Source organism: Phycodurus eques, chromosome 16 (assembly GCF_024500275.1).
Source record: "Phycodurus eques isolate BA_2022a chromosome 16, UOR_Pequ_1.1, whole genome shotgun sequence".
Taxonomy (NCBI): domain Eukaryota; kingdom Metazoa; phylum Chordata; class Actinopteri; order Syngnathiformes; family Syngnathidae; genus Phycodurus; species Phycodurus eques.
In genome coordinates this window covers 20278144-20305301 of record NC_084540.1, presented here as the reverse complement: position 1 = coordinate 20305301, position 27158 = coordinate 20278144, and the positions used below count along the sequence as shown (strand labels likewise).

Here is a 27158-nt window from a genome sequence, read left to right as displayed (position 1 = left end):
TGGGAGTGATATGCGCAAGAGAAAACAGAGCTCTGGCTCCTCTCCATCAGATGCGCCCTGTCAGAGATGCTGAGACGGAACAAAGAAGATAAGAGAGCTGAAAGCCGCCAAGCAGCCAGCCCAAGGTCTTGCGGTTGCCCTCGGTATAATTTGAGTTCACGTGGGGAACAAAAGAGAAACATTTAACTCTTGTAATTACTGATAAGCTTCAGACAAAAGGAGAGGAGGTGCAAGGCTACATTATGCGCTTAGTTACCTTGTGAAGAGCACTTGTGCATCTCTTTCTGGGACAGTACTCCAGCAAAGCCAACGCTGATAACACATTCTTCCCACTGCTGCGGCCTACACTTGAAGTGCATACAAGGTCAGCCAAATCACACAATAATTCTTTTTTTTCTTTCTAAACATTCATCCGGCAATGTGGGGTTGAGTTATGTCGCAGCTTGCGCCAGCATGACATCTGCGGGAGCATATTGGAAGAGGCAGTTCGTAAAGATTTGCGCCCTATCCATTTTTACCGATAAGAGGTTGGCGTCCCGCATGATTTGAACCATAAAGAAAGGAAGAAGTCGTAAAAAGATTCCCAGCTGGTTAGACTGATTTGAGCTTTAACATCGAGGAGTGGGAGAGCGGCGGTGTCCAAGGTCAAAGCGAGGAGACAGGAAAAGGGATCGGGTTAGCCGGTCGTACGGCCGGTTGGCTGCACAGCTACCATTTCAGTCGTCTCTTTTTTGCTCTGATCAGTAATGTGTCCGGAACCTCCCACTTCGAGACAGAGGTGAGGAGGGGGGCCGTCTTGCAGCATCTGTTTGGCGTTGCTTACTTTCATTGCTTGTTCATAACCATTCATTCATCCAGTTTGCATTGGGAGACAGACTTGCTGAAAAGACATGACCCGATCCACCGCGGCAGTAGTTCCACTTGGATCTGAAATTAAATCAACAACAGTGCAAACGACAACTACAATGTTAACGCTCTTGTTGAGAGCCAATGCCCGTAGCCAATTATGTTCCTTTTGTTAAATTAACAGTGTAAGAACAATTAGTGTCGCGACATGTACATCATTTTGGTTGGAGTTGAAGTGTACTGTTAAACTGACATTTTTGCTTCTCACTGCTAAACAAGGTCCTCTGCAGGTTTAAGAAAGGCCACGTTTGTGTTTATAAATCCTCTTCAAACTTAAGACCCGTCCTTCTCCGTGTATGACCACGAGTGGGCGACATGGGCTCAGTGTTATACCGCTTACTTGTTATTTTTCTTCACAACTTGTTCAACAATTAGGCATATATGTGACATTTTGATGCCCTTTAATTTGTATCATTTTTAAGGTTGATTATAACCTACATTTTGACAAAAAAACATTTGGCTAACAAAATATGCCAGTCTCCAGTCAACGCCTCCGTTTAAAGCAAGTTTTAACGCTGCAGGCAGTCGATGACGCTGAAGCTTTTATGATTCGTAATTCGCCCAGGAAGCTACAATGGGGTCTTCAACATCCAATTTTGTTCGTAAATGTCAGGGTCCAACTTTGTCCATTTATAAAACCTATAAGCATACAAGCATAACCAAACACAGAAACAATAAAACACTAGCGCTCACATTGAAGGACAAAAGGCTTTTAACACAAGGAGCTTAACTACTAATAAATATCGTCAAATATAGAAACAAAAGACTCTACCTTTACTTTGATGACAAGGCACGACTACAGCTTTGAACACAGTCTTCTTACCTCAAGTTGCTTCCTGTGTATATTTCTTCTTTTCTTAACATACTTTGTTGAGGCTGAACAAATGCCACATAACAGACACAAAAGCAAAGTGTGAGATGACTTTGATGGGGCTGAAGTGAGCACTTACTGGTAATGCTAGGTCTTGCGCAATGTCATACATGTCGGCCGTCTGAGCTTCGACATTTTGTGTGATTTTCAGGCGCAAAATTCCAAATTGTATGTTCTCTGGAGCGATCGTTTTTAGGGGGAGGAGATGGAGCTCGAGCACAAGACAGTGTGGACGGTGTGCATGAGGATACTGGCTAGCTATGGAATTACAGGGAGGGAGCACATTTCCAGTGAGTGGCAACAGCTTGTAGCAGGTTATCGCAACGCAAACAATCCAGTCAAGAGGCCACGGTGGTGAAGCGAGCAGAGGAGGGGATGAAGAGGAATAGAAGAGATGAAAAAGAGGAGTTACTACTTGGGAGATGACATGTTTTGACACCGAAATATAAGCTTTTGACACAGGGATTCGAACGTGGCTTTGAAACCCAAACCAGCGCGGCCTTTCTGTACTCTCGTCTGTCTGGCCTTCAAATGTTACCAGGCTGAGCAGAGTGGGACCTTTACCCAGATTACCAAGACCCTAAACACCGTATTCATTTGATGAGCTCACAGTATGAGCGCATGAAAACCCCCCTGTGCTTGATTGCATAGTCTTTAAAGCGCAGGTGTCAAACTCAAGGCCCGGGGGCCACATCTGGCCCGCCACGTCATATTATGTGGCCCGCGAAAGCAAATCATGTGCTTGAACTGCCATGATTCTTGCTAAAATCTGGAGAAAATTGTCATATTGAATAAATATTTCCAACCAAGTTTTTGTTACCCAACCTCTTTTTACAATACAGTAACGTAGACAATAGTTACAAAGTATTACCCTTGAATTTCGATTTCCAAACTATACATCTATCAACTTGTTGTCTATGTCATACTATAAGGAGGTGATTGAATATTTATATGATTTCAAAATCTTAACGGCCCTCTGAGAGAAACCATAATTACAATGTGGCCCGCGACACAAATGAGTATGACACCCCTGCTTTAAAGCCACGCTGATGTCGCCAACAGCTTTGTAATGCCATTAGACGCATTCCCTTATGGTGTGTGTTGGTTTTTCTTACTGTATTGGTTCTGGCACCGTTTTCTATTGTGGGGTCAGGCTTTGCACTCCCCAGATAAGAGAGCAGTTATGTCAACAGCGGGTGCTGTGAAATAGGCCGCCTGGTCATGTTGACATTCTACAACACTGCTTATTTACCCTTACCACAGCCATCATGTAGCCTCTAGTGCTTTAATGACCAGATGCCTCTTGGCGAGGAGCCCCCTCCTGGCTCCGACCCATACGATATTTCTGCCTGGCAGGTGAACTAGGAACCTTTGGATGAATTTTAGATGTTTGGTCTGTGGTAACTGGCGCCTAATTTTAGATCCTGAGAATGTTTTTCCGAGACGAAAGATAATGCTAGGGAGGTAGTACTCTCAAAAGATTAAAAACCTTTGGGACTGGGTCTGTCGTGCTGAACCTATCTGATTGGGTGGCTACTCTGGGCTTTTTATTTCACCCGCCAAGTTTTAAAAGCCTACAGCTGTTTGTAGGCATTTTTATCATAACTTTCTGAAACTTACGGTGGAACTGCAGCTTCGGATGGGAAGACTAATGGTTTAAAAAAAAAAAAAAAGAAGCAATTTAAGTCACACAGTCAGAACCCGCAACAGCATGAGTGTGCATATTGAGCTGAGCATGACGGTAAAGAACCAGTGGAGCGGCCTAATTAGACCACGAAGGGGAGTGGGTTAATTGACTTCTTTTAGAAAGAGTCTGATTTCTATCAGCCAGTCCCATAATTATCTGAGCCTTCTGAGCTTTCATTAAGCCCCACTCCCTGATTTATCTCTTACTTGCCCACCCTACCCCACCCCACCTTCTCCTCTTCCCTCCCCTGGCTTTGAAGGAGGTGAAACCCCAGCCGCCCCTGCCGTGCCCTCAGCAGGCCCGGGAAGGTTGAGGCAGATTTACGGCCAGCACCTGAGTGAGTAAGGTGCACGGAGGCACATAAACACACCACGGGTGCACAATCACGCACACTCGGCTCCAGACTGCCGCTGACCTCGCCGGGACCTCTACGTGCTAATGTATGGACTAGCAGCTATTAGCGGCAGAGCCATGTACTGTGCGTACACTTTCGGTATGACAGCACCAGGCCATTCTAAGGATATGAAAATGGGAGAAAATGGAGTTTGTAGCCGTAACCATCCTTACGAGGAGACTTTCAACAAGGTTTTGTAGTGGGTCTTTGGAATTCTTTTCGGATGTCATGGATCACCATAACTTTTCTACTTTATCCCAAGGGGGATTGATGGGGTTGAGGTTAGTGTTATTGTCCCAATCCTGCCTTTATGGAGCTTGCTTTGGGCCATTGGTGGCATACTGGGTCACATATCTGATTCCACTCCCTCTTGCAACTGCTCTGTGATTGACTAGCAACCAGTCCAAGGTTTAGTCCACCTTCATCAGTCAGACAAGGCTCCGGGCCTCTATCATCACCCTGAACAGGATAAGCAATATCAGAAAATGGATGGATGACGCAAGCTTTGTGCACTGGGCAACAGTCAGACTGGAGCAGAATAGGGCCAATCACAAACTCTGACCACAAAGTTTAGACACACAGAATTATCCAAGATGTCTTTTGCTTTCACACTCTGCTGGTGCCAGTCCTGTTTCAGAGCCAGCGCCAAAATGAGCAGCATCTTTGATTTTTGGAGCTTGCAAAACTGGTGTCACAGTAGCACCGACTCATGGCTGCTTCAACGGTTGGGGGCGGTGACCACAAGTCCATGACGCGAACGTGCCAACGCCATTTTTCAGCAAGAAGCCAGTCAATAGTTAGTCAATTGCTGAACAGATTCATACGTGACGTAGTTATATTGCTGACGTAATGCTGTATCTATGGGTTGGTTGTCTGCCAGCGTAAAGACAACTAAAACAAGGAAGAGAACAAAGACTGGCACCAGCTCAGTGTGATAGGGGTATAAGCAGTTGCACCCCACGACGTACTAATGGATTAAGAGAAGTCTTTCGATACCTTTCCTTCTGATAGTATGTATCCCAACGATTAAAAAAAAATAGATTCTGGTTGAGTGTTTTTTTTTTTTTTTTAAGTTCCAAAAATTATGCTCAAACCAGCAGAAAGACATCTATTGTTCTCATCTAAGTGTCCAATCAGTTTGTGCTTTGATAGAATGGAGCTGCCTTCTTCCAAGCTGCTACCTCTCCCTTCACTGGAAACTCTGAAGAATTTGGGCAACCATTGCTAATGCAAGCAGGAGGAAAAAAGAGAAGGGGGTGATGGGGAAAAAAAGAGATGAGAAGTGACAAATGAGCGATTTCCTACACAAACCCATAAATCAGTAGACGGGGCAGGGGCAGTATGAGGTCTCGGTTGGAAGACTTAATCTCCCCTCTCATGCAGACACACAACATTAACCCAACCCAAACCCAACGAGCGCCCGTGCGCAGTCGTCATCCAGATGGAGCGCTGCTGTTCACGGATGTGGCGTTTGGCCTGGCTGACTGGTACCGAAGTGCGCCTGCAAAATCTCTTAAACGTGGGTCTTCAAAGCGGCACGTGTGCTCAATTATGTTCCCCGTCTTCTGACGTATAAAAAGAGGCAGAGTGAGGGGTGGCTGAAGGACTGTTGGCAACCTCTACAGGTACGCCGAAATTGTATGCACACAGTAGGACGCTGCAATCTGGGTTAAGCATGGTGGGGAGAGGCACTCTCTTCTGTTGATTTGGTGGAGTGCAACAATCCAGTCAACCTCAGAGTTACTCGAGGTAAAGTAGTGTTGTTGTGAGCTTTAAAAGCGTCACTGCTTGACTGGAGGGTGGTGACTACGGCCTGGTTGTGGGGGAGCTAGGAAGGCTCAGTCGGTCCTTGGAAACTCGAGCCTCTCATAGGAGAATCTGAGGCGGCTTGATGGGGGTCCAAAAAGACTTAGGATCTGCTTTCAATCTGAATGTTCGCCATCTGCTCACTTGGAAAGAGAACCCACAGAGCCGGAGAAAACCTTCGAATGACAGATGAGACGTAAAAAGTGTGCACGTGTGTACTACTCTGTGTGTACTGTAGACCGTGCCATATCGATCCTCAAAGCAGCTCCGCTTTCTGAAAGGAGATCTGTCAAATGGGGATACAAACTGGGAGCAGAAATGGTGCTAATACAATGCTAGTCCCAATAACATTTCTCAAATAACAGCAAGACTGAGCGTTCCATTTTATAAGGTAATATTTTTTAAAAGCATCACACATAGCTGTTCCCTGCTTCCCCCACGTGAGCATCGTGCTCCACCTCCAAACTGTTGTTGGTGGTATTGAGCTCCTTATTTTCCATGGGTACAGACAATTCTTGACTGTCGGTGCAAATTTGACCAAAGACAATTTTCAACCAGGGAGGTAAAAGACCTTTCGCATCACTAAATAATCTTTGCTGTCTAAGTAAATAATCTACAGCGAGTCCTCCCTTGCGGAGAGGCCTCGTAAAGGTCTCGTGTAATCCCCCGGGTAGTCCTTTAAACACTCCGGGCTATCTAAGACCCATGACTCACCCTGGAAGCAATCAGCAGCAAACGGCGCACATGACTTTTGCTACGTCTAACCTCCTAACCTCGAGTAGAAACAAAAGATAGTAACCTAAATCTGCCATTGCATGCGCCAGAAGGGTAAAAGGCTCAATTAAGGAGACAAGAGACAGCTGGGAACAGGTTTCAACAGGTTTCATGACAAACACAACCCAACGCAAAATTTGTATTCAAAAGGTTCCCTTAGGAAATGATGAACATGAAAATAACTCATTTTAGAGCCATGGATTCAACCTCCGGGGTATTTTTGTACTTAAAATTTTCCAGATAGATTCTGACCAGTTTCCAATTTTTTTTTTTTTTTATCTTGGCGGGTTTAGAATTTTGAGGTCCTATCCTACCTATTGACGGAAATGTGCCAACCTGTAGGGGCTTCTCGTCTGAATTCAGCTGGGATAGCCTCCGGGTCACCCACAAGCTCAATGAGGTCAAGTGTTCGGAGAATGGATGGCGATTACAATGGCGGGAGGATCTAAAGCTGTTCGAGTCGTGACTGTCCAGCTACTTTGATGCCATGCGTCACAGCTGCCACCGGCTATCCCGCCATCTATCGTGAAAACCAAAGCCAGACCTTGGTTTTCAACAGTAAACGGGGCTAAACTGTGGCGAACGTGGTTAGAATTCCTTCAAACTCCATCTGCATGTGGTGTTCTGATAGAGCGGGTAATCAGCGTTTTAAGGTGTTCGATTTACTACATCCCCAAAGCAGCTGTAGCGTTGGGATGGCGTACAACACGCCGTGGGCTGTGGTAGAATGACGCACCTGCATCGGCGCCCTGTCCACCCCCACATGCTGCCCTCTCAGCTGCCTCCCTCTTTCCTTTTTCCACCGCATGCGAAACGCTTCGCAATGCTCTTTCCTGTGGGACACGCACACGTTAATTCAACACGTGCATAACCAAGCAAAACACACACTCGTTCCATAATGCGGCGGAGACATTTGCTCCGGCTTGCGATAATGCAATCGAGGAACACGCGAGGCGGAGTTACCACGCAGAATAACACGCGCACCCGCCGCATGAATGCAAGCAGGAAAACTGCACAAAAGCATGGAAAACCACGCTTGAATGGAAGTTTAATCACAGATCCACATGGCAGCCACCCACACGTGCCCCCCCCCCCATTTACGCGGGAGAACCAAAAGGCATCCAGCAAGCATTTCGGTGGTGTTGAGAGGCAGCCAAGCGAGGGGTCTGTCGGAGCGTTAGCCAGCATATAATCTTTGCCCAACCTCACGGCAATTAGAAATGGTTCTAATTCTTCACTGGAATAATTGCCTTCTCCCCTCACTAATAGTTTACTTTTCTCCAACAGCTGACAGAGCCTACCCCGGACTCCCGAGCGCAGACAGTCGCAATACACACTCGTGCTGACGCGGCCGCAGCTGTAGCTCGTCTGTCAGTGTGCGAGATCAAGATGGATCCTGGGAATTGTCCCCGGCCGTGTCCCACTTGTGCCACATCAATCCCGTGAGTCCTGACTGTGGCACAGTGTGTGCGTGCGCCACCCATACTCCCTCACTCGTGCCTTGACGAAATACCACAATGGTGGAACAAGATTGCAACAAATATTTACCAATGCGATGGACGGGCCACCACAACCCCTTTTTCTTGGTGAATCCTTGAAATGATGATCAAACTCTGACCGCGTGCTCCTCTCACGATGGCAAACAAGCTTCCCTCCAGTCACTCATGATAGACACACCTACCAAATTCCATGCTGCCAAGTGAAACTGGCTTCAGGGGCTGAATTCCCCCTTCCCCCCCAAAAATGTCTGCCAATTTCTGGCAGACTTTCTGTGAAAAACATTTTTGGGAAGTCTTGCCCACGACCTATACCAAATATACATTCTCACCAGGAGGAAGGTGCCTTTCTGATTATAGGAAAGCTTTCAAAATGGCAAGTTATTTGGCTTGAGAATAATAGTGATGATGAATTGAAGCAATTTCTACAAATGTCTCTTTGAGGCTCTCTGTACGTGTGTGAGTGGAGGGGATGTGAGTCAGTTTCTGGGAACATGGAAGGAAGACCGGCGAAGCAGAGGGAGCGTTCCCTACTGTACTTGCCTGTCACTTCCCCCCGCTATTAATCAGAAGCTCTCCTCGACATGCCCACAATGGAGCTATCGTTATGGCCGTTGTGTTACACCTTGGCTTGACAGTGCGCCTTTATCTCTGTGTAAGCTAATTCATTCACTTGCCATAGAGCTGAATGTTGCAGAGCAGCGGCAGTGGGCTGTGCTGAAAGCAAGCAGCCGTTTCCATTGTTGTTGTTGTTTTTTGATGTATTTCGATGGGGGATGGGAACACCTGTCTCAGGTTGCATCCAGCGTGCTGTGAATGTTGCTGAGGGGACTTTTTAACCACGTTTCCACCAGGCGAACTTGGAATGTTAAATCATGATCAGGCTTGTGTTGGCACCACAGGGTGTGTCAGCGGGATGTAATAGCAGCTACGTAACTAGCATGATGTCATAGCAAGGCGACACGGTGTCACACGCCGTAAATTCTATCACGGTGCTTTAAATTGTCACTTCGTCATGGACAATGCTATTACATATATAGTGTTGTTCCCATTCCCTTGCTGTATTCGCATTAAAGTGCCGACTGGACTGCAGCAGGTTAACTCCACCCTTCTGGGACCGTACCAAAACAGTTGGTACCCTTGCGCCCCGCGGGTAACCAGAGCCACTCGGCTGCATATCAGCCACCATGCTTGAGGATTAACTCCCGCTCTGCCCCCGTCTCTTTAACGCTAGATACATTTTATACAACTTAATCCCTTGCTTCAACTCTCTCCCTCCTTTTGTTTTGACTTGTCCTGATGGACGGCGCTTTCCGGCGCGCCGTCCATCAGGACAGCCCGCGGGGGAGAGGTTGCGAAATGACTCTTCGGAGGCGGCGATCGCCCAATGAGTGTATTACCCAGGCTAATGGGGAAAAAATATATTGCCGAGCGTCTCGTAAATTTCCACGTTGATGTTACGCGAGGACAAGAGGGCTTACGATCCGGGTCGAGCGCCCTCCGCCTCCCTCCCACTCCGCCTGCTGCTGTAACTGTACTGTGAGCTTGCAGACTGTCGCTGCGCTGAGGCTATGAGATAACCACTTTCCATTGTGAGAAAAGGCTGTCGGAGCTTTGTTTCCCCCCCCCCATACCCCCCCCCCCACACCCACCCCTCTCGCTCGCTCTCTTGCTCTCTCTCTCGCGTACAAATATATAAAAAGCTTCAGCCACGATTGCAGAAATAGTTCTGTCACTATAATTAGATGTAAACAGTCAAACCAGACTCTCAAGCTCGCACTGTCTCACTGGCCCCACGGCCTCCTGGGAAGCAAGACGTGTTAGTGCGTGTGATAACTGTCTGTGTGTGCGCGTGTGTGTGTGCGTGTGTGTGTGTCACTTTGCCATGCACCAGTGAGTGTATGACAGCATGTGACAACGCTCATCTAGTGTGCCGCTCTCTTTCCTTCTTCTGAAAACACACTATCTCCCTCACAACACACAACACAAACTACCCCCCTCACACACACACACACACACACCCCGCCCCCCACGTCCACCAGAGGGCAGGTCAGCGGCCGCGCTTGGCGAGCTGAGCGAACTAATGCATGCAGCCGCGGCAGACAAACGCATATCTGTTGCTGAGCTGTCCGTCATTTGCCCCACATCCTCAGGACATGCGTTGCATCTGCAGAGAGAGGAGGCAGTGTAGCCTAGTGGCCGCATGAAAAAAAAAATACAATAAACAAGCAGGGCGGACATCCAAGAGCGGACGAGCAATGATAGGTTCAAGGACTGTTTAAAGGTGCGGACAGATCAACAAAGAACATGCAGCAGACATGAAAGAATTGAGAGTGTAAAACAAGCCTTATGACATAAAAAGCAGAAGGGGAGGAGGAAGTGTGTGTTTTATTCTAATAAAAGTCAGTAGGTGCAAAAGAGACCAAGAAAGAGGAAGAAGAAGAATGAGGAAGACTAAGCAACAAGTCCCCCTTGGATTGAGGATGAGGCAGCTGGTTAGATGGTCCCCGGAGACTTATTAAAATGGAATTCCTGATGCTAATCTTTGTTTTCTCACCAATGGCGTGACACGTCCTTAAGAAGCACGCCGCATGTATATTTAATGGCAAATCTCTGCATATGTTAATAGGCGCAACTCGTCGTTTGCTGCGGTGCCGCCGCCGCCGCCGCCCCGCTGACAGCCAATGAAAAGGTGGCCCATTACTTGAGTTGATCCACGCGCACCAGATGCATTTAAGGGTCATAGTTTCCCAATTATAATACAAAAGGCTGAGCACAGAAAAATGTACTGTAACATATGGCCTTCGCTCGAGCACAGACCTCCGCCAAGGCCATCCATCCGTCCTTTCATTTTCAATAGTCCTTGTCCTCATTAGGGTCGCAGGTGAGGTGGAGCCTCCGCTGACGTCGGGCGACATGCGGGGTACACCCTGAACTGGTCCCCAGTCAACCGCGGGGGGGATTTCGAGACAACCGTTTACATTCACATCTCTAGACAGTCTTCATTGAACTTTGTTTTCAGAATGCGGGAGGAAGATGAAGTACCTGGAGAAAGCCCATGCAAGCACGACTAGAACACCTCAGCTTCATTCACGCCGGGAACTTCAGAACTGCGAGGCAGACGTGCTGACCACTTGGTCGTTGTTTCCCCCAGCCAAGGCCGAACAATCCCTAATTTGGATCACCAAACGGACCTTCATTCCACGCACACTATGATTCGTATCAGTTCTCGATATGCCCGGCTTTTTGTCCATCAGAGTTGCTTCGGTTATCATCAAACTTTAACACGATTGCTCAGAGTGCAGTTCGTTCTGCTACGACTCAAACCCCGCTACCCGAAAGCAGTCTTGGTCTGCATGCGAACAGACTGCAATGCTATTTGGTGAAAGTTAGATTAAGTGTAAACACTGCAAGGACCAAAATCGATAACCAGTGTTCAAATGACGGCAGAAAGCAAAGGAAAAATCACAAATCTCTGGCACTAAAAATCAGCATAGGCGTCTCTTTGCGTATGTTGTGGTGGAACATTTTTAGTTTTTATGAGACATCTCAGCTGGTAATAAATAAATAAATAAATAAATAAGTAAAAACCCTAGCACAAAATAACAAGCTTACATATTTTGTCACACAATATGTCACAAATACTGGACAAAGTAGTGCTTGGGTCCAGAGGACCAAACTACAAGTGTAAACAGAAAAAGTTCTGCACACAAATGTGTTATTTAAATAATGCACATTCGTGCACAACTCTAAGAGCACCTGTATTTTGCATACCTACCTACTAACTATCCTCACAGTCTTAACCAAAATTGTTGACTTTAGTCTACTCTGTATTTTTGGGTTAAGAATATGAGTTGTGGAAATAATGTGTCTCTCTCTGTTGGCGACAGTAAATGTGCACTTCACTGGAGAAGCTTTATCAGGCTCATTATCTTGAGTGACACACATGCAACAACAGTCGTATGTTCCGTCATCCGTGAGCGAATTTCACGTCCTCACACACGCGAAAGATAACGCCAGGTTTACGAGTTTATTTCATTTCCAGATGACACTCGAAACTCAAATCATATTTCCCCATTGACTTGAATGGAAATGCCACTAATCTGTTCCAGCCTCCTGCCAAGAAACAACAAAAGTATTTTTTATAAGGAAAATAGCACTCTACAATACTGTGCTTTATAAAAACATAGAAATAACATCATTAAATAGAGTGTAAAGTCAATAATAGCATACACATCTGCAGTATGACAGATTTTATATCAAAAAGGGTCTCATGTAAACCATCCATATTCATCCTGAAACCAGGCTCTTCCTAGCCCACTCCTCCACCGAGTTTTGTGGTTCAGTCGCTTTTGTTTAATCCCGCAAACAAACAAACAAACAAACAAACAAACAAACAAACAAACAGACATATGGCCACCAAAACCTCCTGAAGAGAAAGCTCTGTGCAAACACAGGAACAACTGCTGAGCTGGATCACATATATGCAAAAGAAATGTGGCTATAAAGGCTTTTCTTTTTGGGGAAGCGCTTCCCTTAGTTGGGGGCCTGTATGTAGGCTTTCCGCATTAAGAGCCGGAATCCTGACTGGAGAAGTCGCCCCGCAGACTGAGACGTTGGAGGGTTCACAATGCACCTGTCTGGGCCTCCTAAGCAACCACAGGGTGCCTGGCTTGAGTAGGGCTGTCCCGGAGAACACACACACACACACACACACACACACACACACACACAGACATGCGTGCATGCAAACCCCGCGTGTTGTTACCCGCCACAAATCTGCCGACAACAATGGGGCACAACGGCTCCCTCTTTTTTTTTTTTTTTGTTCCCGTCACTGAGCGCTTACAATAATACATTTGAAATTAAAAAACAAGTAATCTGGATTTTCTGCATGAGCCGTTAATAATGTCCAACAGCTGTCACACGCAACGCGGCCACGCACTGAGGTGGGCTGGACAAAAACAAATCCGAAAAGAGCAGTAGCAAAACAAAATTGTTCAAAAAATCTGTCTATTCACTTCACTACAATATATTTTCAGCGCTTTTGTTGGTCATGGGAAGTGAACAAATACTTTGAAAACCCAGCTGGATTCTTCTTCTCTTGTCCATGCCGAGCATAAAAATAGACAGGGGGTACGGTTATGAAATGCGGCGCTTTGAAAGCTGATACGAGAGGCTACTATAGCCCGTCCGCCGCTCTCGCCCGTGGGTCTCCTTTGTTTGGGCGCGGCGTAGACGCCCCGTGCTCCGGGCCAGAGGCCTTTGTGGCACCGGGCCACGCAGCGTAGTGTGGGTGGCGCACCGTTTGAAGCGCCGTGGCCAAAATCCTCTTCGCGTTTCCACCCGCTTGTGAAACAAATTTCCTTTTTGCAGGCCGACTTTCTCACGAGTTAAATAGTCAGGATCCTCACTATTTATTTCATGGAATTGGAATGCATCTGAGATAGTGCTGTCCGAGATGGAAAACATTTTATATCCCGATGACTTATATCCTTTCATTACATGAAATGAATGGCAATTGAATTACATTTCTCCATATATTTCTAAAACAAATTTTAAATAGAAAATGCGTTAAAATGATTTTTAAAAAAGAAATATCCAGTGGAAAAATACGATTTCAAAATATCTGGGAGTGCAAATGGAGTACATTCATGTAACAGTCGGGCACAAGTATGATGTAATAGAATGGCTACTAACCAAGTAACCCACATGTCAAAATAACAACAATATATATCGCACAGGGCGGCACGATCAGCGAGTTTAAAAAAAACGATAACCGATCACAGATCCGATCACAAGATGGAGGAATGTGTCTATTTGAATGACCTGTTCATTTACTGTATATACTTGTGTACTTAATTGCTCCAAAAAATTTTATTCACAATAAATAATGTATCTTTGGTCATCTATTTATGCCAGTGAGCCATAGTGACAGCCGGAACAAATGAATGGTCTTCCATTAGATGGCTGGAAGTAAATACAGTAATTCATGTATCAAACTTTTTGTGACATTTTTGTTTGTTGGTGTGCCGTGAGATTTTTCAATTGTAAAATATGTTCCTTGGCTCCATAAAGGTTGGAAATCACTGCTCTCGTCAGATCGTGTTTTCTGAGCAGTCAGGTCAAACCAACATTACAACATGACAGAAATAATGGGTGCTAACTTACTGAATGACTTCACCCACACCGAAACTTTAGAGCACGATTCCACAGAACGGCGGCATGTTTACGTACAACCGTTAGCGCTAGCACTAGCTTGCTAGGCTACATAACGTTTTGTTGCCTGCTTGCGAGCCGTATCGTATTAAAAGTACGTGAACATACCCCAAGCAAGCCTTAAACGAACGTCCTCTCCTGTCCTGAGCACCGGTGACCACCAACACACGTTTTTCCCCATTTTGTCCTGATAATACAAAGTCAGCGCGCGCCACTCTTGTCGTCGTCGCCAAAGTAACGAGTGTATCCGGTCGCATTTGAGTTGACGAGCTAAAGCCCAATGATCGTAAAAAAACGGGGTGTGGTGGTATCGGAATACAAGATTTTATAGCAGTAGTGTGACATAGCGCAATCGTGAAAGAGCAAATTTGTCTTGTCGTCTGATCCGGCATTACGTGTTCCCTGTCTCAGATGTGTTGTCTGTCCCACGCCACCGACATGTTTTTTTAATAATTTTATTGCTGTCAGATATTTACAGTACTATGTCAAAAGATAAAAGCAAGGCTAAAAATAAACTAGCTTTTGGATTCAAATATACTGTGCACGATGGCGATGCGGAGTAAATGTCTTTTGTCGGCGAATTATGACATTAAAGCCAATCGGCCGATCAGCATAAAATGCCAATTATTGGCCGATACCGATCAGTCCGATAAAATCGGTGTAAAGTCTAATTATTATGCCCATTCGTAATCTTAATGACAGCATTCGGGCAGTCGATGAAGTTGTACAATTTGGTGCCAATCTCATGCCCTCCTCCACTGAGTTGAGAGAACAAGAAGCCCATTTTAAAAACATTTTATTGGCCATTGCAGTTATTCGTTGGAAGTGTCAGGGGGTGGTGGCAGCGCCAGCGAGGTGCCATTTCGGCCAGGTTTGCGACGTGACGTGTTGCCGATGTCATCTCGCGACAATCCCCAAACGAGCTTGTGACATGCCAAAATCCTCACGCCCACCCACTGCAGCTGGAGAGTCAGACCCGAATGGATTTTGGCCCGAAACCCATATTATGTCAGTGCGCTTCCAGTGCTGGAGCTGGCCCAGCGGGGTACAAATACCGTATTTAATATAAATCCACAATGTGTCCTATAAAGATGAGTGAGTGTCGTTGCGACCCATAGTCGATCTTCAAAAGACGATTGTAATGTATCGGGAAGCTGAAATAGTAAATGCTTTTGAAAGGTGGTTGGGGAGGGTGGGGTGGGGTGGGGTGTGCAGTGCAGCACATGCTTTCTCGCAAAGCACGACAAGCTCACGGCGATTGTTTTGAATTGAGGCCTAACAGGGTAGTGACCCCCCCCCCCCCCCCCCCCCCCACAGATCCAACAGATGTGGTTGCTCTCACCAGCACCGTCACCACTGCAACGGAATTAGACGGCACTGTTGTTTCGGATCGTTTGGCCTTGGCAGAGCTCTTCGCTCTACCGGAGGCCACTCTAGTTTCTTTTTTGTTGTTTGGGAATTTGAATTGAAAAGATCACATCTTCACCGCCCTCATTCGGCATGTGACCAAACTTACATAATGTGATAGTTGTGGCCCTTTTTTCACTTGGCGAAAAATGTGCATTAAATGTGTAATTTAATATCGACTTTTTTTTTTAAATAACTTATGGAATTAGTCAATTCCTCTTTTTTTTAATATATCGACAAATTGGTTTTTTTATTAGACTGGAAAACTGTATTGTTTTTTCCCCAAAATTTTCAATTTGTATATGCTTAATGTGCAAGAAAAGTAGAATAAAAGATATTGTGATGTATCATCCAATATTATCGGATAATCGTTTCATCATGATATTCCTACCGTTACTAAAATATTGTGAAAATCGTATCCCAGGTTACTTTGGGATTTCCACCCCTAACGTTTTCGCATGATGTCAACAGAAATACAATATTAGAGCAGGAAATTGAATTCTGAATTGCCCAAATTCCATTTTCTCTCGACCGTAAAATGACGATGAAGCCTTTCTGTTCTCTTCTCAGCAATAATACAAGGCCAAAACTAAAGAGTTATTGTAACCTTGTAAAAACAGGTATGCTCTTGAAAGGTTTCACATATGTTGTCAAAAGAATCCTTGTTGTTGCCAATTATTTCTTAATTTGTGATTAAGTCAAGTACAGCTCAAAACCCTGCACTATGCATGCCAGGCCAGTAGGTGGCGATGTGAGAAGACACCGCCGTTATGTCACAGGTTAAAAAAAGCCCGATGCTTTTAATCAGTTTGGTGTGCAAAGCCACAGTCCTGATCGACTCGCACCCCGCTCACTTGGCTTGATTCTTTTTAAAGGCCCGGCTCGTAAGCGGCCCTTTGCTAATCCCCCCCGGACACCTGTGTTTGTCTTTGACGCGTCCTCAGACCCACGGGATATTCCAGCAAGGAGACGTTCAATAAAAGTCCTAGTAAAGTTATTTATTCCTCTTTGGTTAAGGGGGGAAAAAAACAAGCGGGGGAGAGAGAGAGACGGCAGACAGCCCGGCTAACCTTTGAAGGGAGAAGCTGCCCGGACGTAAAAACTGGAAGAATGACAGGGACATCCTACAAGAGAACAATAAAGGGGGTGGACGGGGCTGTTTTTTATCTTTAACAGCAGCCGTAAAACACACGCACAAAGCCGGGCCGGCCAACAATGGTCCGGGCTGAGGGGACGGCGGCTCGAGCCCGAGCGGCAGGAACACCGCCGCTTCCCAGACACCAGGCTCTTCCTGCAAACAACCATTCGGGGGGGGGGGGGGGGGGGGGGGGGGGGGCAGCTTGTGGAAAAAGCGAGGGGAGATGCAGAGGAAGTAGAAGTTTGAGCGTGCGGGATGACACAAATATGACCTCTTGCTGCATCCCGCCGCCCCCCCCCCCCCCCCCCTCCACAGCTGCTTTCACACAAACACACCTCCGGCAAGGCGAGGCGATTCAAACAATATGGCTGAAAGACGAGCCCCCCGCCGTAAAGGCGGGCGGTAAAGGCCGCTTGCGCCGCGCCCCCGCCACGGCCAAGTGCAAACTGTCCCCCAAGTCAACAGACGGTAACGTTACCCCTTCCACGACCTCGTCAACGGATTCTCTGAATTAAAGCACATTAAATGACTTTACAGCTCGGGGGAAAAAGTTGCTCCGCGGTCGCGCTGCAGTGCAACCGTAAACCGGCCACCTGGCTTGCATCGCAAACGCTCCGAAAATCAAATTGCACTGACAAGGGCGCAGAGTGTTTTTTCGACAAATCTGAATTTCTGATGTAATTGGTGCTTCCCACTGTTTTGGTTGCGTTCGTTGACTTTTGAGGCACACATCACCAGGCAAGGGTAACCACTAGCCCATGTGTCAAACCCAGGGCCCGGGGGCCAAATCCAGCCTGCTGCATCATTTTTCTGTGGCCCATTATGGCAAATAGTCTCTCCACTTCCTTAAAAATCTAACAAAATTGCAAGTTTTATTCGCTGTTTGTAATAACATGAGACTCACAGAGGGAAACCATCACTACAATGTGGCCCGCGTTGAAAATGAGTTGGATAGCGTTGACTCAAACTAAGATCCGCTGCACACCGAGCGATGAGGCTGAAAGCAACCGAACTAAACAATTGCAAAAAAAATAGCGTCGGGCGAGTGACCCTCACACATATAAACAAACTGGCTGCAATGGACAAAGTGAAGTCTTCTTATATACACTTAGAGACATGATTTTTTTTTTTTTTTTGCTTGAGTAGTGAAACAAATTGTTTCCATGATCTTTTAGAACTAACATTTTACGCTGACGGACTATTATCCCGGACAGTATGATATGGCACACCTTCTCGCGACATTTTTTTTTTTTTTTTTTTTTTTTTTTCCCTCCACCAACCCTGAAATATTTATTGTGTCTGTTAAATATTCATGTCACCCAGTGTGCAAGTTATTCCCGGGGGGATCCAACGCACTCGGCAAACAAGAGACTCAGTGGGGCTAACGTCGCCGGCATATGAGACAACGGATGAGCACGTTCGTGACTGACAACGGACAACCTGCCCAAGAGGTTTTGTTTCTTGCCGTTTTTGAACACGCATTTTTCAGAGATGACACGTGAAACTACTTTTGAGTCCTTTTCAGCAGTTAACATTCCCTGTCTACCAAAAATACGTTGAGTGTTTTTGTTCCAACCGACTCCAGTGCCGCCACGATGCTGCATGACATCAGTGAAGTGAATTTTGGTACTTACCATTAACTGCAAAATTGTCAACTTGAAACTTCAAAACTTCCTTCTGAACTTTTAAATTAATGTCAACTAATGTGTACCGTTAATGGAAACCAAAATGTAAATTGTAGCGCTTCAAAGCAATGAAGCAGTGGTGTTCAAAGTACGGATCCAGGGTCATTTGTGGTTCGCAGCTCTTTCTTGTTATCTGTAATATATATTGTAATTATAAAATTACACCCGGGCCACATCTGAACAATAGGAAGGGGGATTATATTACATAAGACAGTTTGGTCTAAAGAAACAGAGGAGGTGCTGCAATGGTGTTTTGATGTCACTGACTAGTTTTTTTTTTAGACTTTGTATTTTATTAAAAAACATTTTTAATGATATTGTTATTGTTTTATTTTATGATTGTGTTTTATCTTCAGTCTCTATGTAAAGCACACTTTTAGCTGCGCTTGCATTTATATGTGCTCTATAAATAGTCAGAAAACAATAAAACAAAGTTGTTGACTTGAGGACTGAAGAGGAAAAAAGAGAAAAACGTCAATCTTAAAAGTTAAAATGAAACTATACTAATGACTTCTTGAGAGCCTTTTGACCGTGGGCACTTTAAAAGAAACAAATGAAAATGGACTTGCGCTATTCACCTGGGCCAACGGCGAATTGCGAAACTCTGCAAAGAAGTGATGCTCCCTTATAATTGCCATGGGAACAAAATATAAATAAGTGGGGGATCCGGGGTAAAATGTTTCAGTTCCAGCAAATAACGGAGGACATAGTCCCCGCCAAAAATCCACGTATAGATGATACAGAATATGCTGCAGGCCACTGTAACGTGGACGTTTTTGACCACCACTGTGTGTTTGTGGAAAGAACTAAAACATTCTACGAACTTTAGGTGGAAATGCAGTTTTCATCACCTATAACACAAAGGGGAGATCAATGAATGACATACATGTAACGCCTTAGCAACTACATTTACATTGGTTTTGGCATGTTTACTTAACAAAAATATGACGTATCCTTCAGTTTTTCTTTATGCGGCCCTCCGCGGAAACTATTTGGACACACCCTGCCATAAAGTATTTATACTTAAAATCCAATTTTAAATGATGACACGATAATAAATGTCACATAAAGAAGAGCTCGGTTGTAAATTAGAAGTGAGTGTCAAGTTAACTTCTCGTTTAAAATGCAGTACTGCTACACGCTCAAAAGAAGAAATTATGCGTCAGATAGCTGAAAATGTGCAGAGGATTGAACACGTCTTGAAGACTATATGGAGAGATACGATTCCCTCCGGTGACAGTCACACCCGAACGTGACGTGACCGCAGAGAACAATAAGCCACCTGTGTTCATTGCGCTGTGGCGATGGCATTTGCAGTCTACAGAAGAGATTTGGTCCATCCCTTCGTGCGTGTGCATGTGTGTGTGTGTATGTGTGTGTGTCCAAAGCAAACATGGATGGTGAGCGATGAAAGCCGAATAAATTCTCTACATTCCGCGTCATATTTTTTTTGGGGTGCGAGTGACACTATTTTGCAAATGCATTCCGAGTCTTCATTTTCTGCTTTTTTTTGCTATTTATCTTCCCCCAAAATGCTTCCTGACATTGAAAACTACAAATAAGATATTCAATGGAAACATTTTGCGATGCATGTAACCGCTTACAACCACTTGTGAACCATAAATATAATTAAAACTATATGAAACATGGCAATAGTACCACAAATGAATTCATTTCCCTGCAGTCAAGTAACCCGGATTGAACTCCAAAAAGTTAATTTGCTTGTTTTTTAAATATATACACTGAAAAAGAATATGCAAGATTTTTGTTTTTGCTCCCATTTTTCAAATATCTGAGACTTTTTCTTTGTGCACTAAAGGTCGTTTTGCTCGTAAATATTGTTCACAAATACTGTGCAGTAAACCCCCGCTACATTGCGGTTCTCCGTGGATTTTTGGAGAAGTGTTATTACAGTCGTAAATGATTATTTTGTACTGTTGGTATAATATTTTTGTGTTGTCTATGGCTCTCGATCTCTTTCGATATATATGTTTGAATGTGTTCGTATTGTTTTAAAGGCGTGTTTCAAGACCTTAAAAAAGTTTGAGGTGCTGTAGATGTTATAAAAACATGCCGAGGTTGTATTTAAACAGGGCATTTGGATATCGCAGAGTTTCACTTATCGCGGTGGCGTGTGTAACCTAACCCCAGCGATGGCGCGGGGCTTACTGTATGTCCAAATTTGTATTAGAGAGCGCTTCTCCTTTGCCAAGATCAAAATGTGATGCACATAAACATATCTACAACAAAGTGGTAACCATAAATGCAATGAAGAAATAGAAAGTACCACAAGTTATTTCATTTGCCGTCATGTAACCCAGTTTAACCACCCAAAAGTTCATATTTGCATGTTTCTGAAATGTATATTGAACAAAAATATAAACGCGACAATTTTGGTATTGCTCCCATTTTTCATGAGCTGAAAAAGATCTGAGACTTTTTCAATGTACACAAAATGCCCGTTTCTCTTAAATATTGTTCCCAAAGTTGTGTAGTCGTGCGTTCGTGAGCACTTCGTCTTTGCCGAGATAATCCACGCAGCTCACACCTCATCAGACAGCATGCTTATTGCACAGGTGTGCCTTTGGCTGCCCACGATAAAAGGCCACTTTAAAATGGGCAGTTTAAGCTTACAGCACAAAGATTTTCAGGGAGCGCACAATTGCGTGCTGACTGCAGAAATGTTAAGTGTGCAGCTCATGGAAAAGGGCAGCCAGAACAAAAAGTGTTGCATTTATCTTTTTGTCAAGTACAGACACAAATGGTACAAAATGCTATTGTCTCCGCAGCAGCCTTATAAATGATAAATGATAAATTATCGCAGTGTCACAAATGTAAATACTCCTGAGTCACTTGTCAAAGCTGGCGCGTGCACCGTGAACACATTTGCACCCCGACGCTTTGAAGGCCAACATAGGAGGGCGCTTGGAGAAAAAGAGGGGGGGGAACCACCCGGCCCCTGACGCCCCTCCCAACCCCCGCCCATCGGCACACTGTCACCCGTACGAACCTGTCCACGTCCACGAGGCGATGACATAGACGCAGAGTGAAAAAGCGCAGTTCGCGACAACGCAGCCGCGAGACGCCTCGTCAAGCACCAAGGCCTTGATTAGCCTTAAACGCGACACTTGATCCTCAAATCTGTCATTCAAAGGACACGTAACAACATTGCCGCATTTTCAGAATGTTTTCATGTTGTGGCAAAACTGAGATTAGAACGGGCGCAAGATTGGGTTGTGTAGGAGATGGGGGAGGGGGACTCGTGAGCTGTTTGGAACAGGCTCGCATTTTGTTCACAAAGGCTCTTAAATGTAATCAAAATGTGGCCTTTAACTCATTCACTGCCAGCCTTCCCAGGTAACGTGGATCTTTGACTTCGAAAGCCGTCAATGGCAGTGAATGGGTTAATGTCTTAAATTTGACAAATTTGAAAATATCTATATCGCACTGCTATCGCACCACCTCGAGCACAGTCGCGTCACACGAATATCAATATTATTCCTTCGTAATTTGATCACTTTATGACGACTTTGAGTACAATTTTGAGTCTTGAGTATTCTTCTCACGTAATGCTAAACGATTTGTGAAATGTTTTGATAGAATTATGTACTTATGCATATATACTGGATATACATTATCTTTGTCAATAAGCCTGAGCACTTTTGATGCTCAGGTTGCTATCTAACTACAGTATAACAACTGCCAGCATGTTAGCATTTCGATAGCCTCATAGCACCATTGCCCAAGTCATTTTGGACTATTTTCGAAAACCAGAAAAAACACAAAAATTCAACTGGAGTCAAGTTGGCGCGATTTAACTGTTGCAGATTACCATGGCCTGGACGTCTGTGACTCAGACGTCAAGAAAACACACCATTTTTAGCGAGCGCGTTGTTATCTTTGTTTATCAGTATTGTGACAGTCATTTAAAAAATGTATTTGGGCAATTATGCTTTTAGGCTAACAATTTCATCGATTCTCATGAGAAATCGCACCCGAATACAGGGCGTCATTTAAAATCCTTATCACTCTGCCTAAGTACCTTTGCTGCCCCAGTTGCTATCTGACTAAATGATAGCATGGCAACTGCTAGTATGTTAACATTTGATCTAGTCTCACTAGAAATTGTACATGAATAAAGGGCAAAATTTAAAAGCCTCGTCCGTCTGTCTTGGCATTTCCGCTGGTCAGGTTGCTGTCTTATGAAATGTTAGCATACCGACTGCTAGCATCTTAGCATCTCATCAGTTCTCATTAGAAATAGTACGTGAATAAAGGGCAAGATGTAAAATCCTTATCGATCTGATTTCTTTGCCATTCTCATTCTATCAGTACTATCGTTCAATATTGTTTTATCTTAAAGTCTCTACAGTTCAGCATTTCAAATATTCATAAGTGTAATAACTACAAAACAATTACATCACGACATGCATGTGGCTGAAGAACAACAGTAGCGTAAATATCGTTACGTATCAGCTCATGTATCAATTATCGCGCAATCGCTTTATGGTCATTCAATTGGTATCAAAATATTGCAATCCTGACTCATTGCTACGATTTCAACCACTAAAAGAGTGTTTGCCGAGTTTTAAAAAGGTAGTTCATAAAAAAAATTCAAAAACAAAGACGATAACATCTTGATGCGCAAAACAACTCTCCACAAAAGCATATTCATGAAGAACAGCCATCACAAATATTGTAAGGTATCATGTATCGCTTATTACGCAATAGCGGCAGATATCAAACTATCGTTCCAGCTGCAATTCCCACCCCTAATAACCTGGTCTCCACGGTTGGGTTTTAAAAAGTATTAAAGGTAGTCAAACTAAATTGCAGAAATGAAGCCCATTAAAAGGTATTGCATTGCTTTTTCTCTTTTTTTTCTTCTTTTTTTACGATGTATTCCATTTTATTTTTGTGCTGAAAGGTTTATCTGTCAAAGTTGGCCGGAGCAAAAACTGCGTGTAGTGTTTTTTTTTTTTTTTTTTTTTTAATAAAAATAAAAAATAAGCTATTGCATTTAACTTCTGAAGACATACTATGACATTTAGCTAATTCTACAATCAATATTTGCTTAAGGTGCCGTTGCAGCCTGCATGATAATTAAAATGTAATTGGGAAGAAAACAAAAAAAACTAAGCTGATGATTTGATTAGCTGCTATTTGAGCAGTGGACGTGTCAGCAGCCACTCCCTGCGAGCATTGATGAAAATCATAAAAAAAAAAAAAAAAAAAAGAACAATAATCAACAGCGTTGTGCTGCACCAATCGCGCAGGCCGGCAGCAGCAGCAGGAAATTTGAGGGAGCAATGGTGGACCAACCTGAGTGGGGAGCCATCGGTATGTGTGACGGGTAGTACTTCCCCGCGGGGAAGTGACCGGCGTGCTGCACGGAGCTGTGGCCGGAGGGGGCGATCCGAGAGGTGGCTCGGTGCACCAGGGCGCCCCGCTCCGGGAGGAGGTGGGCCGGAGCCGCGAAGTCCCGACCTTCCATTCCCGACAATGTCCGATAATCCGCAATCCGGATGGGGCCCGGTGAGGAAAATCAAACGCAGCCCATATAATAATCCTCTCCTGCGGATGTGTGTGTTGCATTCAGTCGGTCGCGGGGCTCGTGCAGCCTAAAGCCTCGCTCCGGATCATCTTTTCTGCCCAGAAAAAAAGAAAGCAAAAATGATGCAACGCAAGCATAAACGCAAGACATTAGTGCAGCCTCGGTGAATTTACACTGCTTGAAATCCGTTCTTTTGGTTTCTTTTTTTTTTTTGTGGGTTGGAGATCCTAACCGGCCTGTCTCGGTCGATCAAGCCGGCTGCAGCGTGCCTCCCCCGGTCAAACCTCGCTCCACTGCACGCTCCTACTTCCAGCCGCCCACTCGCTCATTACTCGGGTTAAAATAATGCCCAATTTCGCCACAATACCTTGAACGCTTCATTTGATACGTGCATCCTCGTCCTATTGTCTCCGCTCTGCTGATTTCATGTCCACATTTTGCACTAAAACAACCTCCTATGTTTAAAAAGTGCACCGCGGCTATGAACACAGTCGGTTCCGAATGACAAGAATTAAAAAATATATACATCGCGTGAAACGAGGATGCATGACATTTAAATTCAAAGATGCGTCATCGACCTCTCGGTGTGTGCGTGTGCGTGTATTAGTGCACGCTCACCATGCACACGACCTCTTTCACGTCGGGAAATCACGTGAATTATTATCATTATTAATTATTATTATTATTGGACAATATTACATGACCAAGATGTGGAATTTAGATTCATTTGAAAAAAATGATAATAATTGAAACAAGCAAGAATGTCATTTTCAGTGATTAATCCCAATTGTGTACACAGCGGGGGGCAATATTGCATTGAAATCAATCATATAATATAAATATTCCTTGTCATTTAAGGGCCCCCAATCCCCTTGCATGCAGCCCCACACCCCTCCCATGCATGGCACACACACACACCCACACACACACACACACACACACACACACACACACAGATCCAATATAGTGTGCTTGATCCTGAACAATAAAAATCTCCCAGCTAGTCGAAAACGTGATCAAAAGAAACGTAGTGCGCTACTGTGCAAAGCACATGTGGCTTAAATGTGGTCAAGAGTAAGAAAATGGCTACTGCAAACATGACAGCTGAGATTGTAATGGAGGTGGGGGGAGGAACGGGGAGGAGGGGGGGGGGGGGGCGACACATCGGAGGCGAATGGCCGCCCGTCAGCTGCCTTTGTCTCGGCTTTGCATGCAGCCATTAGCCCGCCACGCTGGTGCTTCCAAGCACGGAATCCACATTGCTGGGTTTAAAAAAAAAAAAAAAAAAAAAAAAAAAAAAGCCCGCTGTGCAAATGCCTGCCATGTACAAATAATCCATTTTTCATTGTTTCTTTTGTTTTGTTTTTGTACTGCGATTGTTTAATTTCGCCTTAAACGTGCAACTCCAAAGCGTCGGGGGGGAAATGGTGGAAATTGTTTAAAAACGTCAACGTAATCGACGCAGTTGAACCTGAGCAATTAAATTACCGTCATTTTTTTTTTTGCACCCGACAGCACAAGAAGTGAGAGAATAAATAAAATATTATGTTGTCGGTGTATTTTTTTATTTTTTTTTTTTTAATGGCTCGGACCGTGCTGCGGAAAGAAGCGGCCCTTCGTGACAAAGCCGGCCGGGAGGGAGTGCACCTCGAGCGGGGAGAGACGGCGGCATGACTCGCTGCTCTCCTCGACGCCAGTCGATATTTTCGTCCTTCATATTTAAGCACTATATTAAATGTGCTTAACGTGGAGATATTTTTTGAAGAATCACGTTAAATAAATAGATTTAGTTTTTTTTTTTTTTTAAATCAGCAATCTACTAATTCAATACACGGTGACATAAATATACTTTAATGTGAGTGTAAAATAATTCTGGCAATCATAACAGTGACGTATCACAATTTAAGGTAGGCAATTTTCAGCTCGTTGCATTAATTCGTGTTTTCCTCTCATGTGAAGCACACACATCTTGTTTGTTTTAGGCTATTTCGCAGCACATTTGCATTTTTAAGCTATTCTAAATATCCAGTTATTGAACAAAACGACAACATGGCTGCGCTGTATTTCTACACCTATGCAAATAATGATGATAATATAAAAAGGACTACTTACTGGCATGTTAAATTCTTGTATAAGAATGAATTAAAATGGGGCAAAAGAGTGGCGGTGAGGCTGCAGGGAAGAGTGCGAGGCCCATTTAAAGTCGCCCTAACTCGGTCAGACGGAGCTCCGGCGCGTCCGGCCTGAGAGTTGCCTCGGAGTCGGGATGCAGCGGGGACTGCATGCGACGCTTCCGGCCTGGCTCGATCGTGCCTCCGACCTTCCGAGCGGCGCTTTTCTCTCCCGGTGCAACTGCGTGCCTGGCGCCCGCGCGCACGGTAAACACGCGCCGCCATTGGTGGGATACCTGCATGCTAATGAGCGGCGAGGCATGCGATTGGCTGACGGCGCTGGCCAATGAGGCGCGGGTTTGCCTGCGCCGCACGGAGGGAAGCGGCAGATTTAAAGCACGGGATGCTTTTGTTCCAATCCCCTCACAATGGAGCCTCGTACGTGCCCGTTTGCAAGATCGCGACTGTTTTTCACAAAAAGCCACACTCTTTACTGTTGTGGTCTCATTGTTTTTGTACCAGTACCATATTGCTCCACCAACTCACAGTTTGTACTCGGCATGGGCGAGTACCAATACCAGCGGCCTTATTTCAAGCAATCGGGTACTCGCTGAGGCTGTTGATAGCAGCCGCCGATACTCAGTGAGCTGCGGTATAAGTAATCGCTTTTCACAGACGACAAAGAATATATATGCCTGTGAGTCATCAATCAATCAAACTTTATGTCTACAGCGCTTTTCGTATATAGAGTGCAGCTCAAAGTGCTTTAAGGAGATTAAAGTCAATGCCGTTGGTCCACAAGGACACATACAGATTCTAAATAATCTTGTAATAACCTACGGGCCAGCGCATCCGTGTATTGTTATATTGTCTGTCAACATGTGTTGCTGCACAGTCTGTGTTCAAACATCCATTGCTTTAAGGGTTATAACGACCGCGACATCGATGCTAGTTTCTTTAGTCCGTCTGTGGTGTTTTGCATCGTGCGTTAGCATTAAGCTAAGAGACTTCCGTAAGGCAAAGTTATGTGGCGTGGTTAAATGCACGATGTTGTTTTATGTTTAGTTTAACTGTAAACGTCAACTAGGCGTTGAGATGCGTTGAGATTTT

General features: G+C 44.7%; 1 protein-coding gene across 6 annotated transcripts in view; it reads right to left on the bottom strand.

The window, feature by feature from the left end:
- The window catches only part of LOC133414667 (BAH and coiled-coil domain-containing protein 1), a 64587-nt gene extending 38317 nt beyond the window's left edge, over positions 1-26270 (bottom strand). For 3 of the 6 annotated variants that reach the window (XM_061700186.1, XM_061700189.1, XM_061700188.1), the window contains exons 1-2: positions 26050-26270; positions 23706-24031 (exon numbers count right to left, since the gene is read on the bottom strand). In XM_061700186.1, the coding sequence (XP_061556170.1) occupies positions 23706-23877 (172 nt within the window). In that variant the 5' untranslated portion in view covers positions 23878-24031; positions 26050-26270. Of the gene's footprint in view, positions 1-1729; positions 1959-7986; positions 8064-23705; positions 24032-24304; positions 24327-26049 lie in introns of those variants that run through there. The other 3 variants (XM_061700187.1, XM_061700192.1, XM_061700191.1) reach the window with 3 other exon arrangements.
- Between the last annotated feature and the right edge of the window lie 888 nt (positions 26271-27158).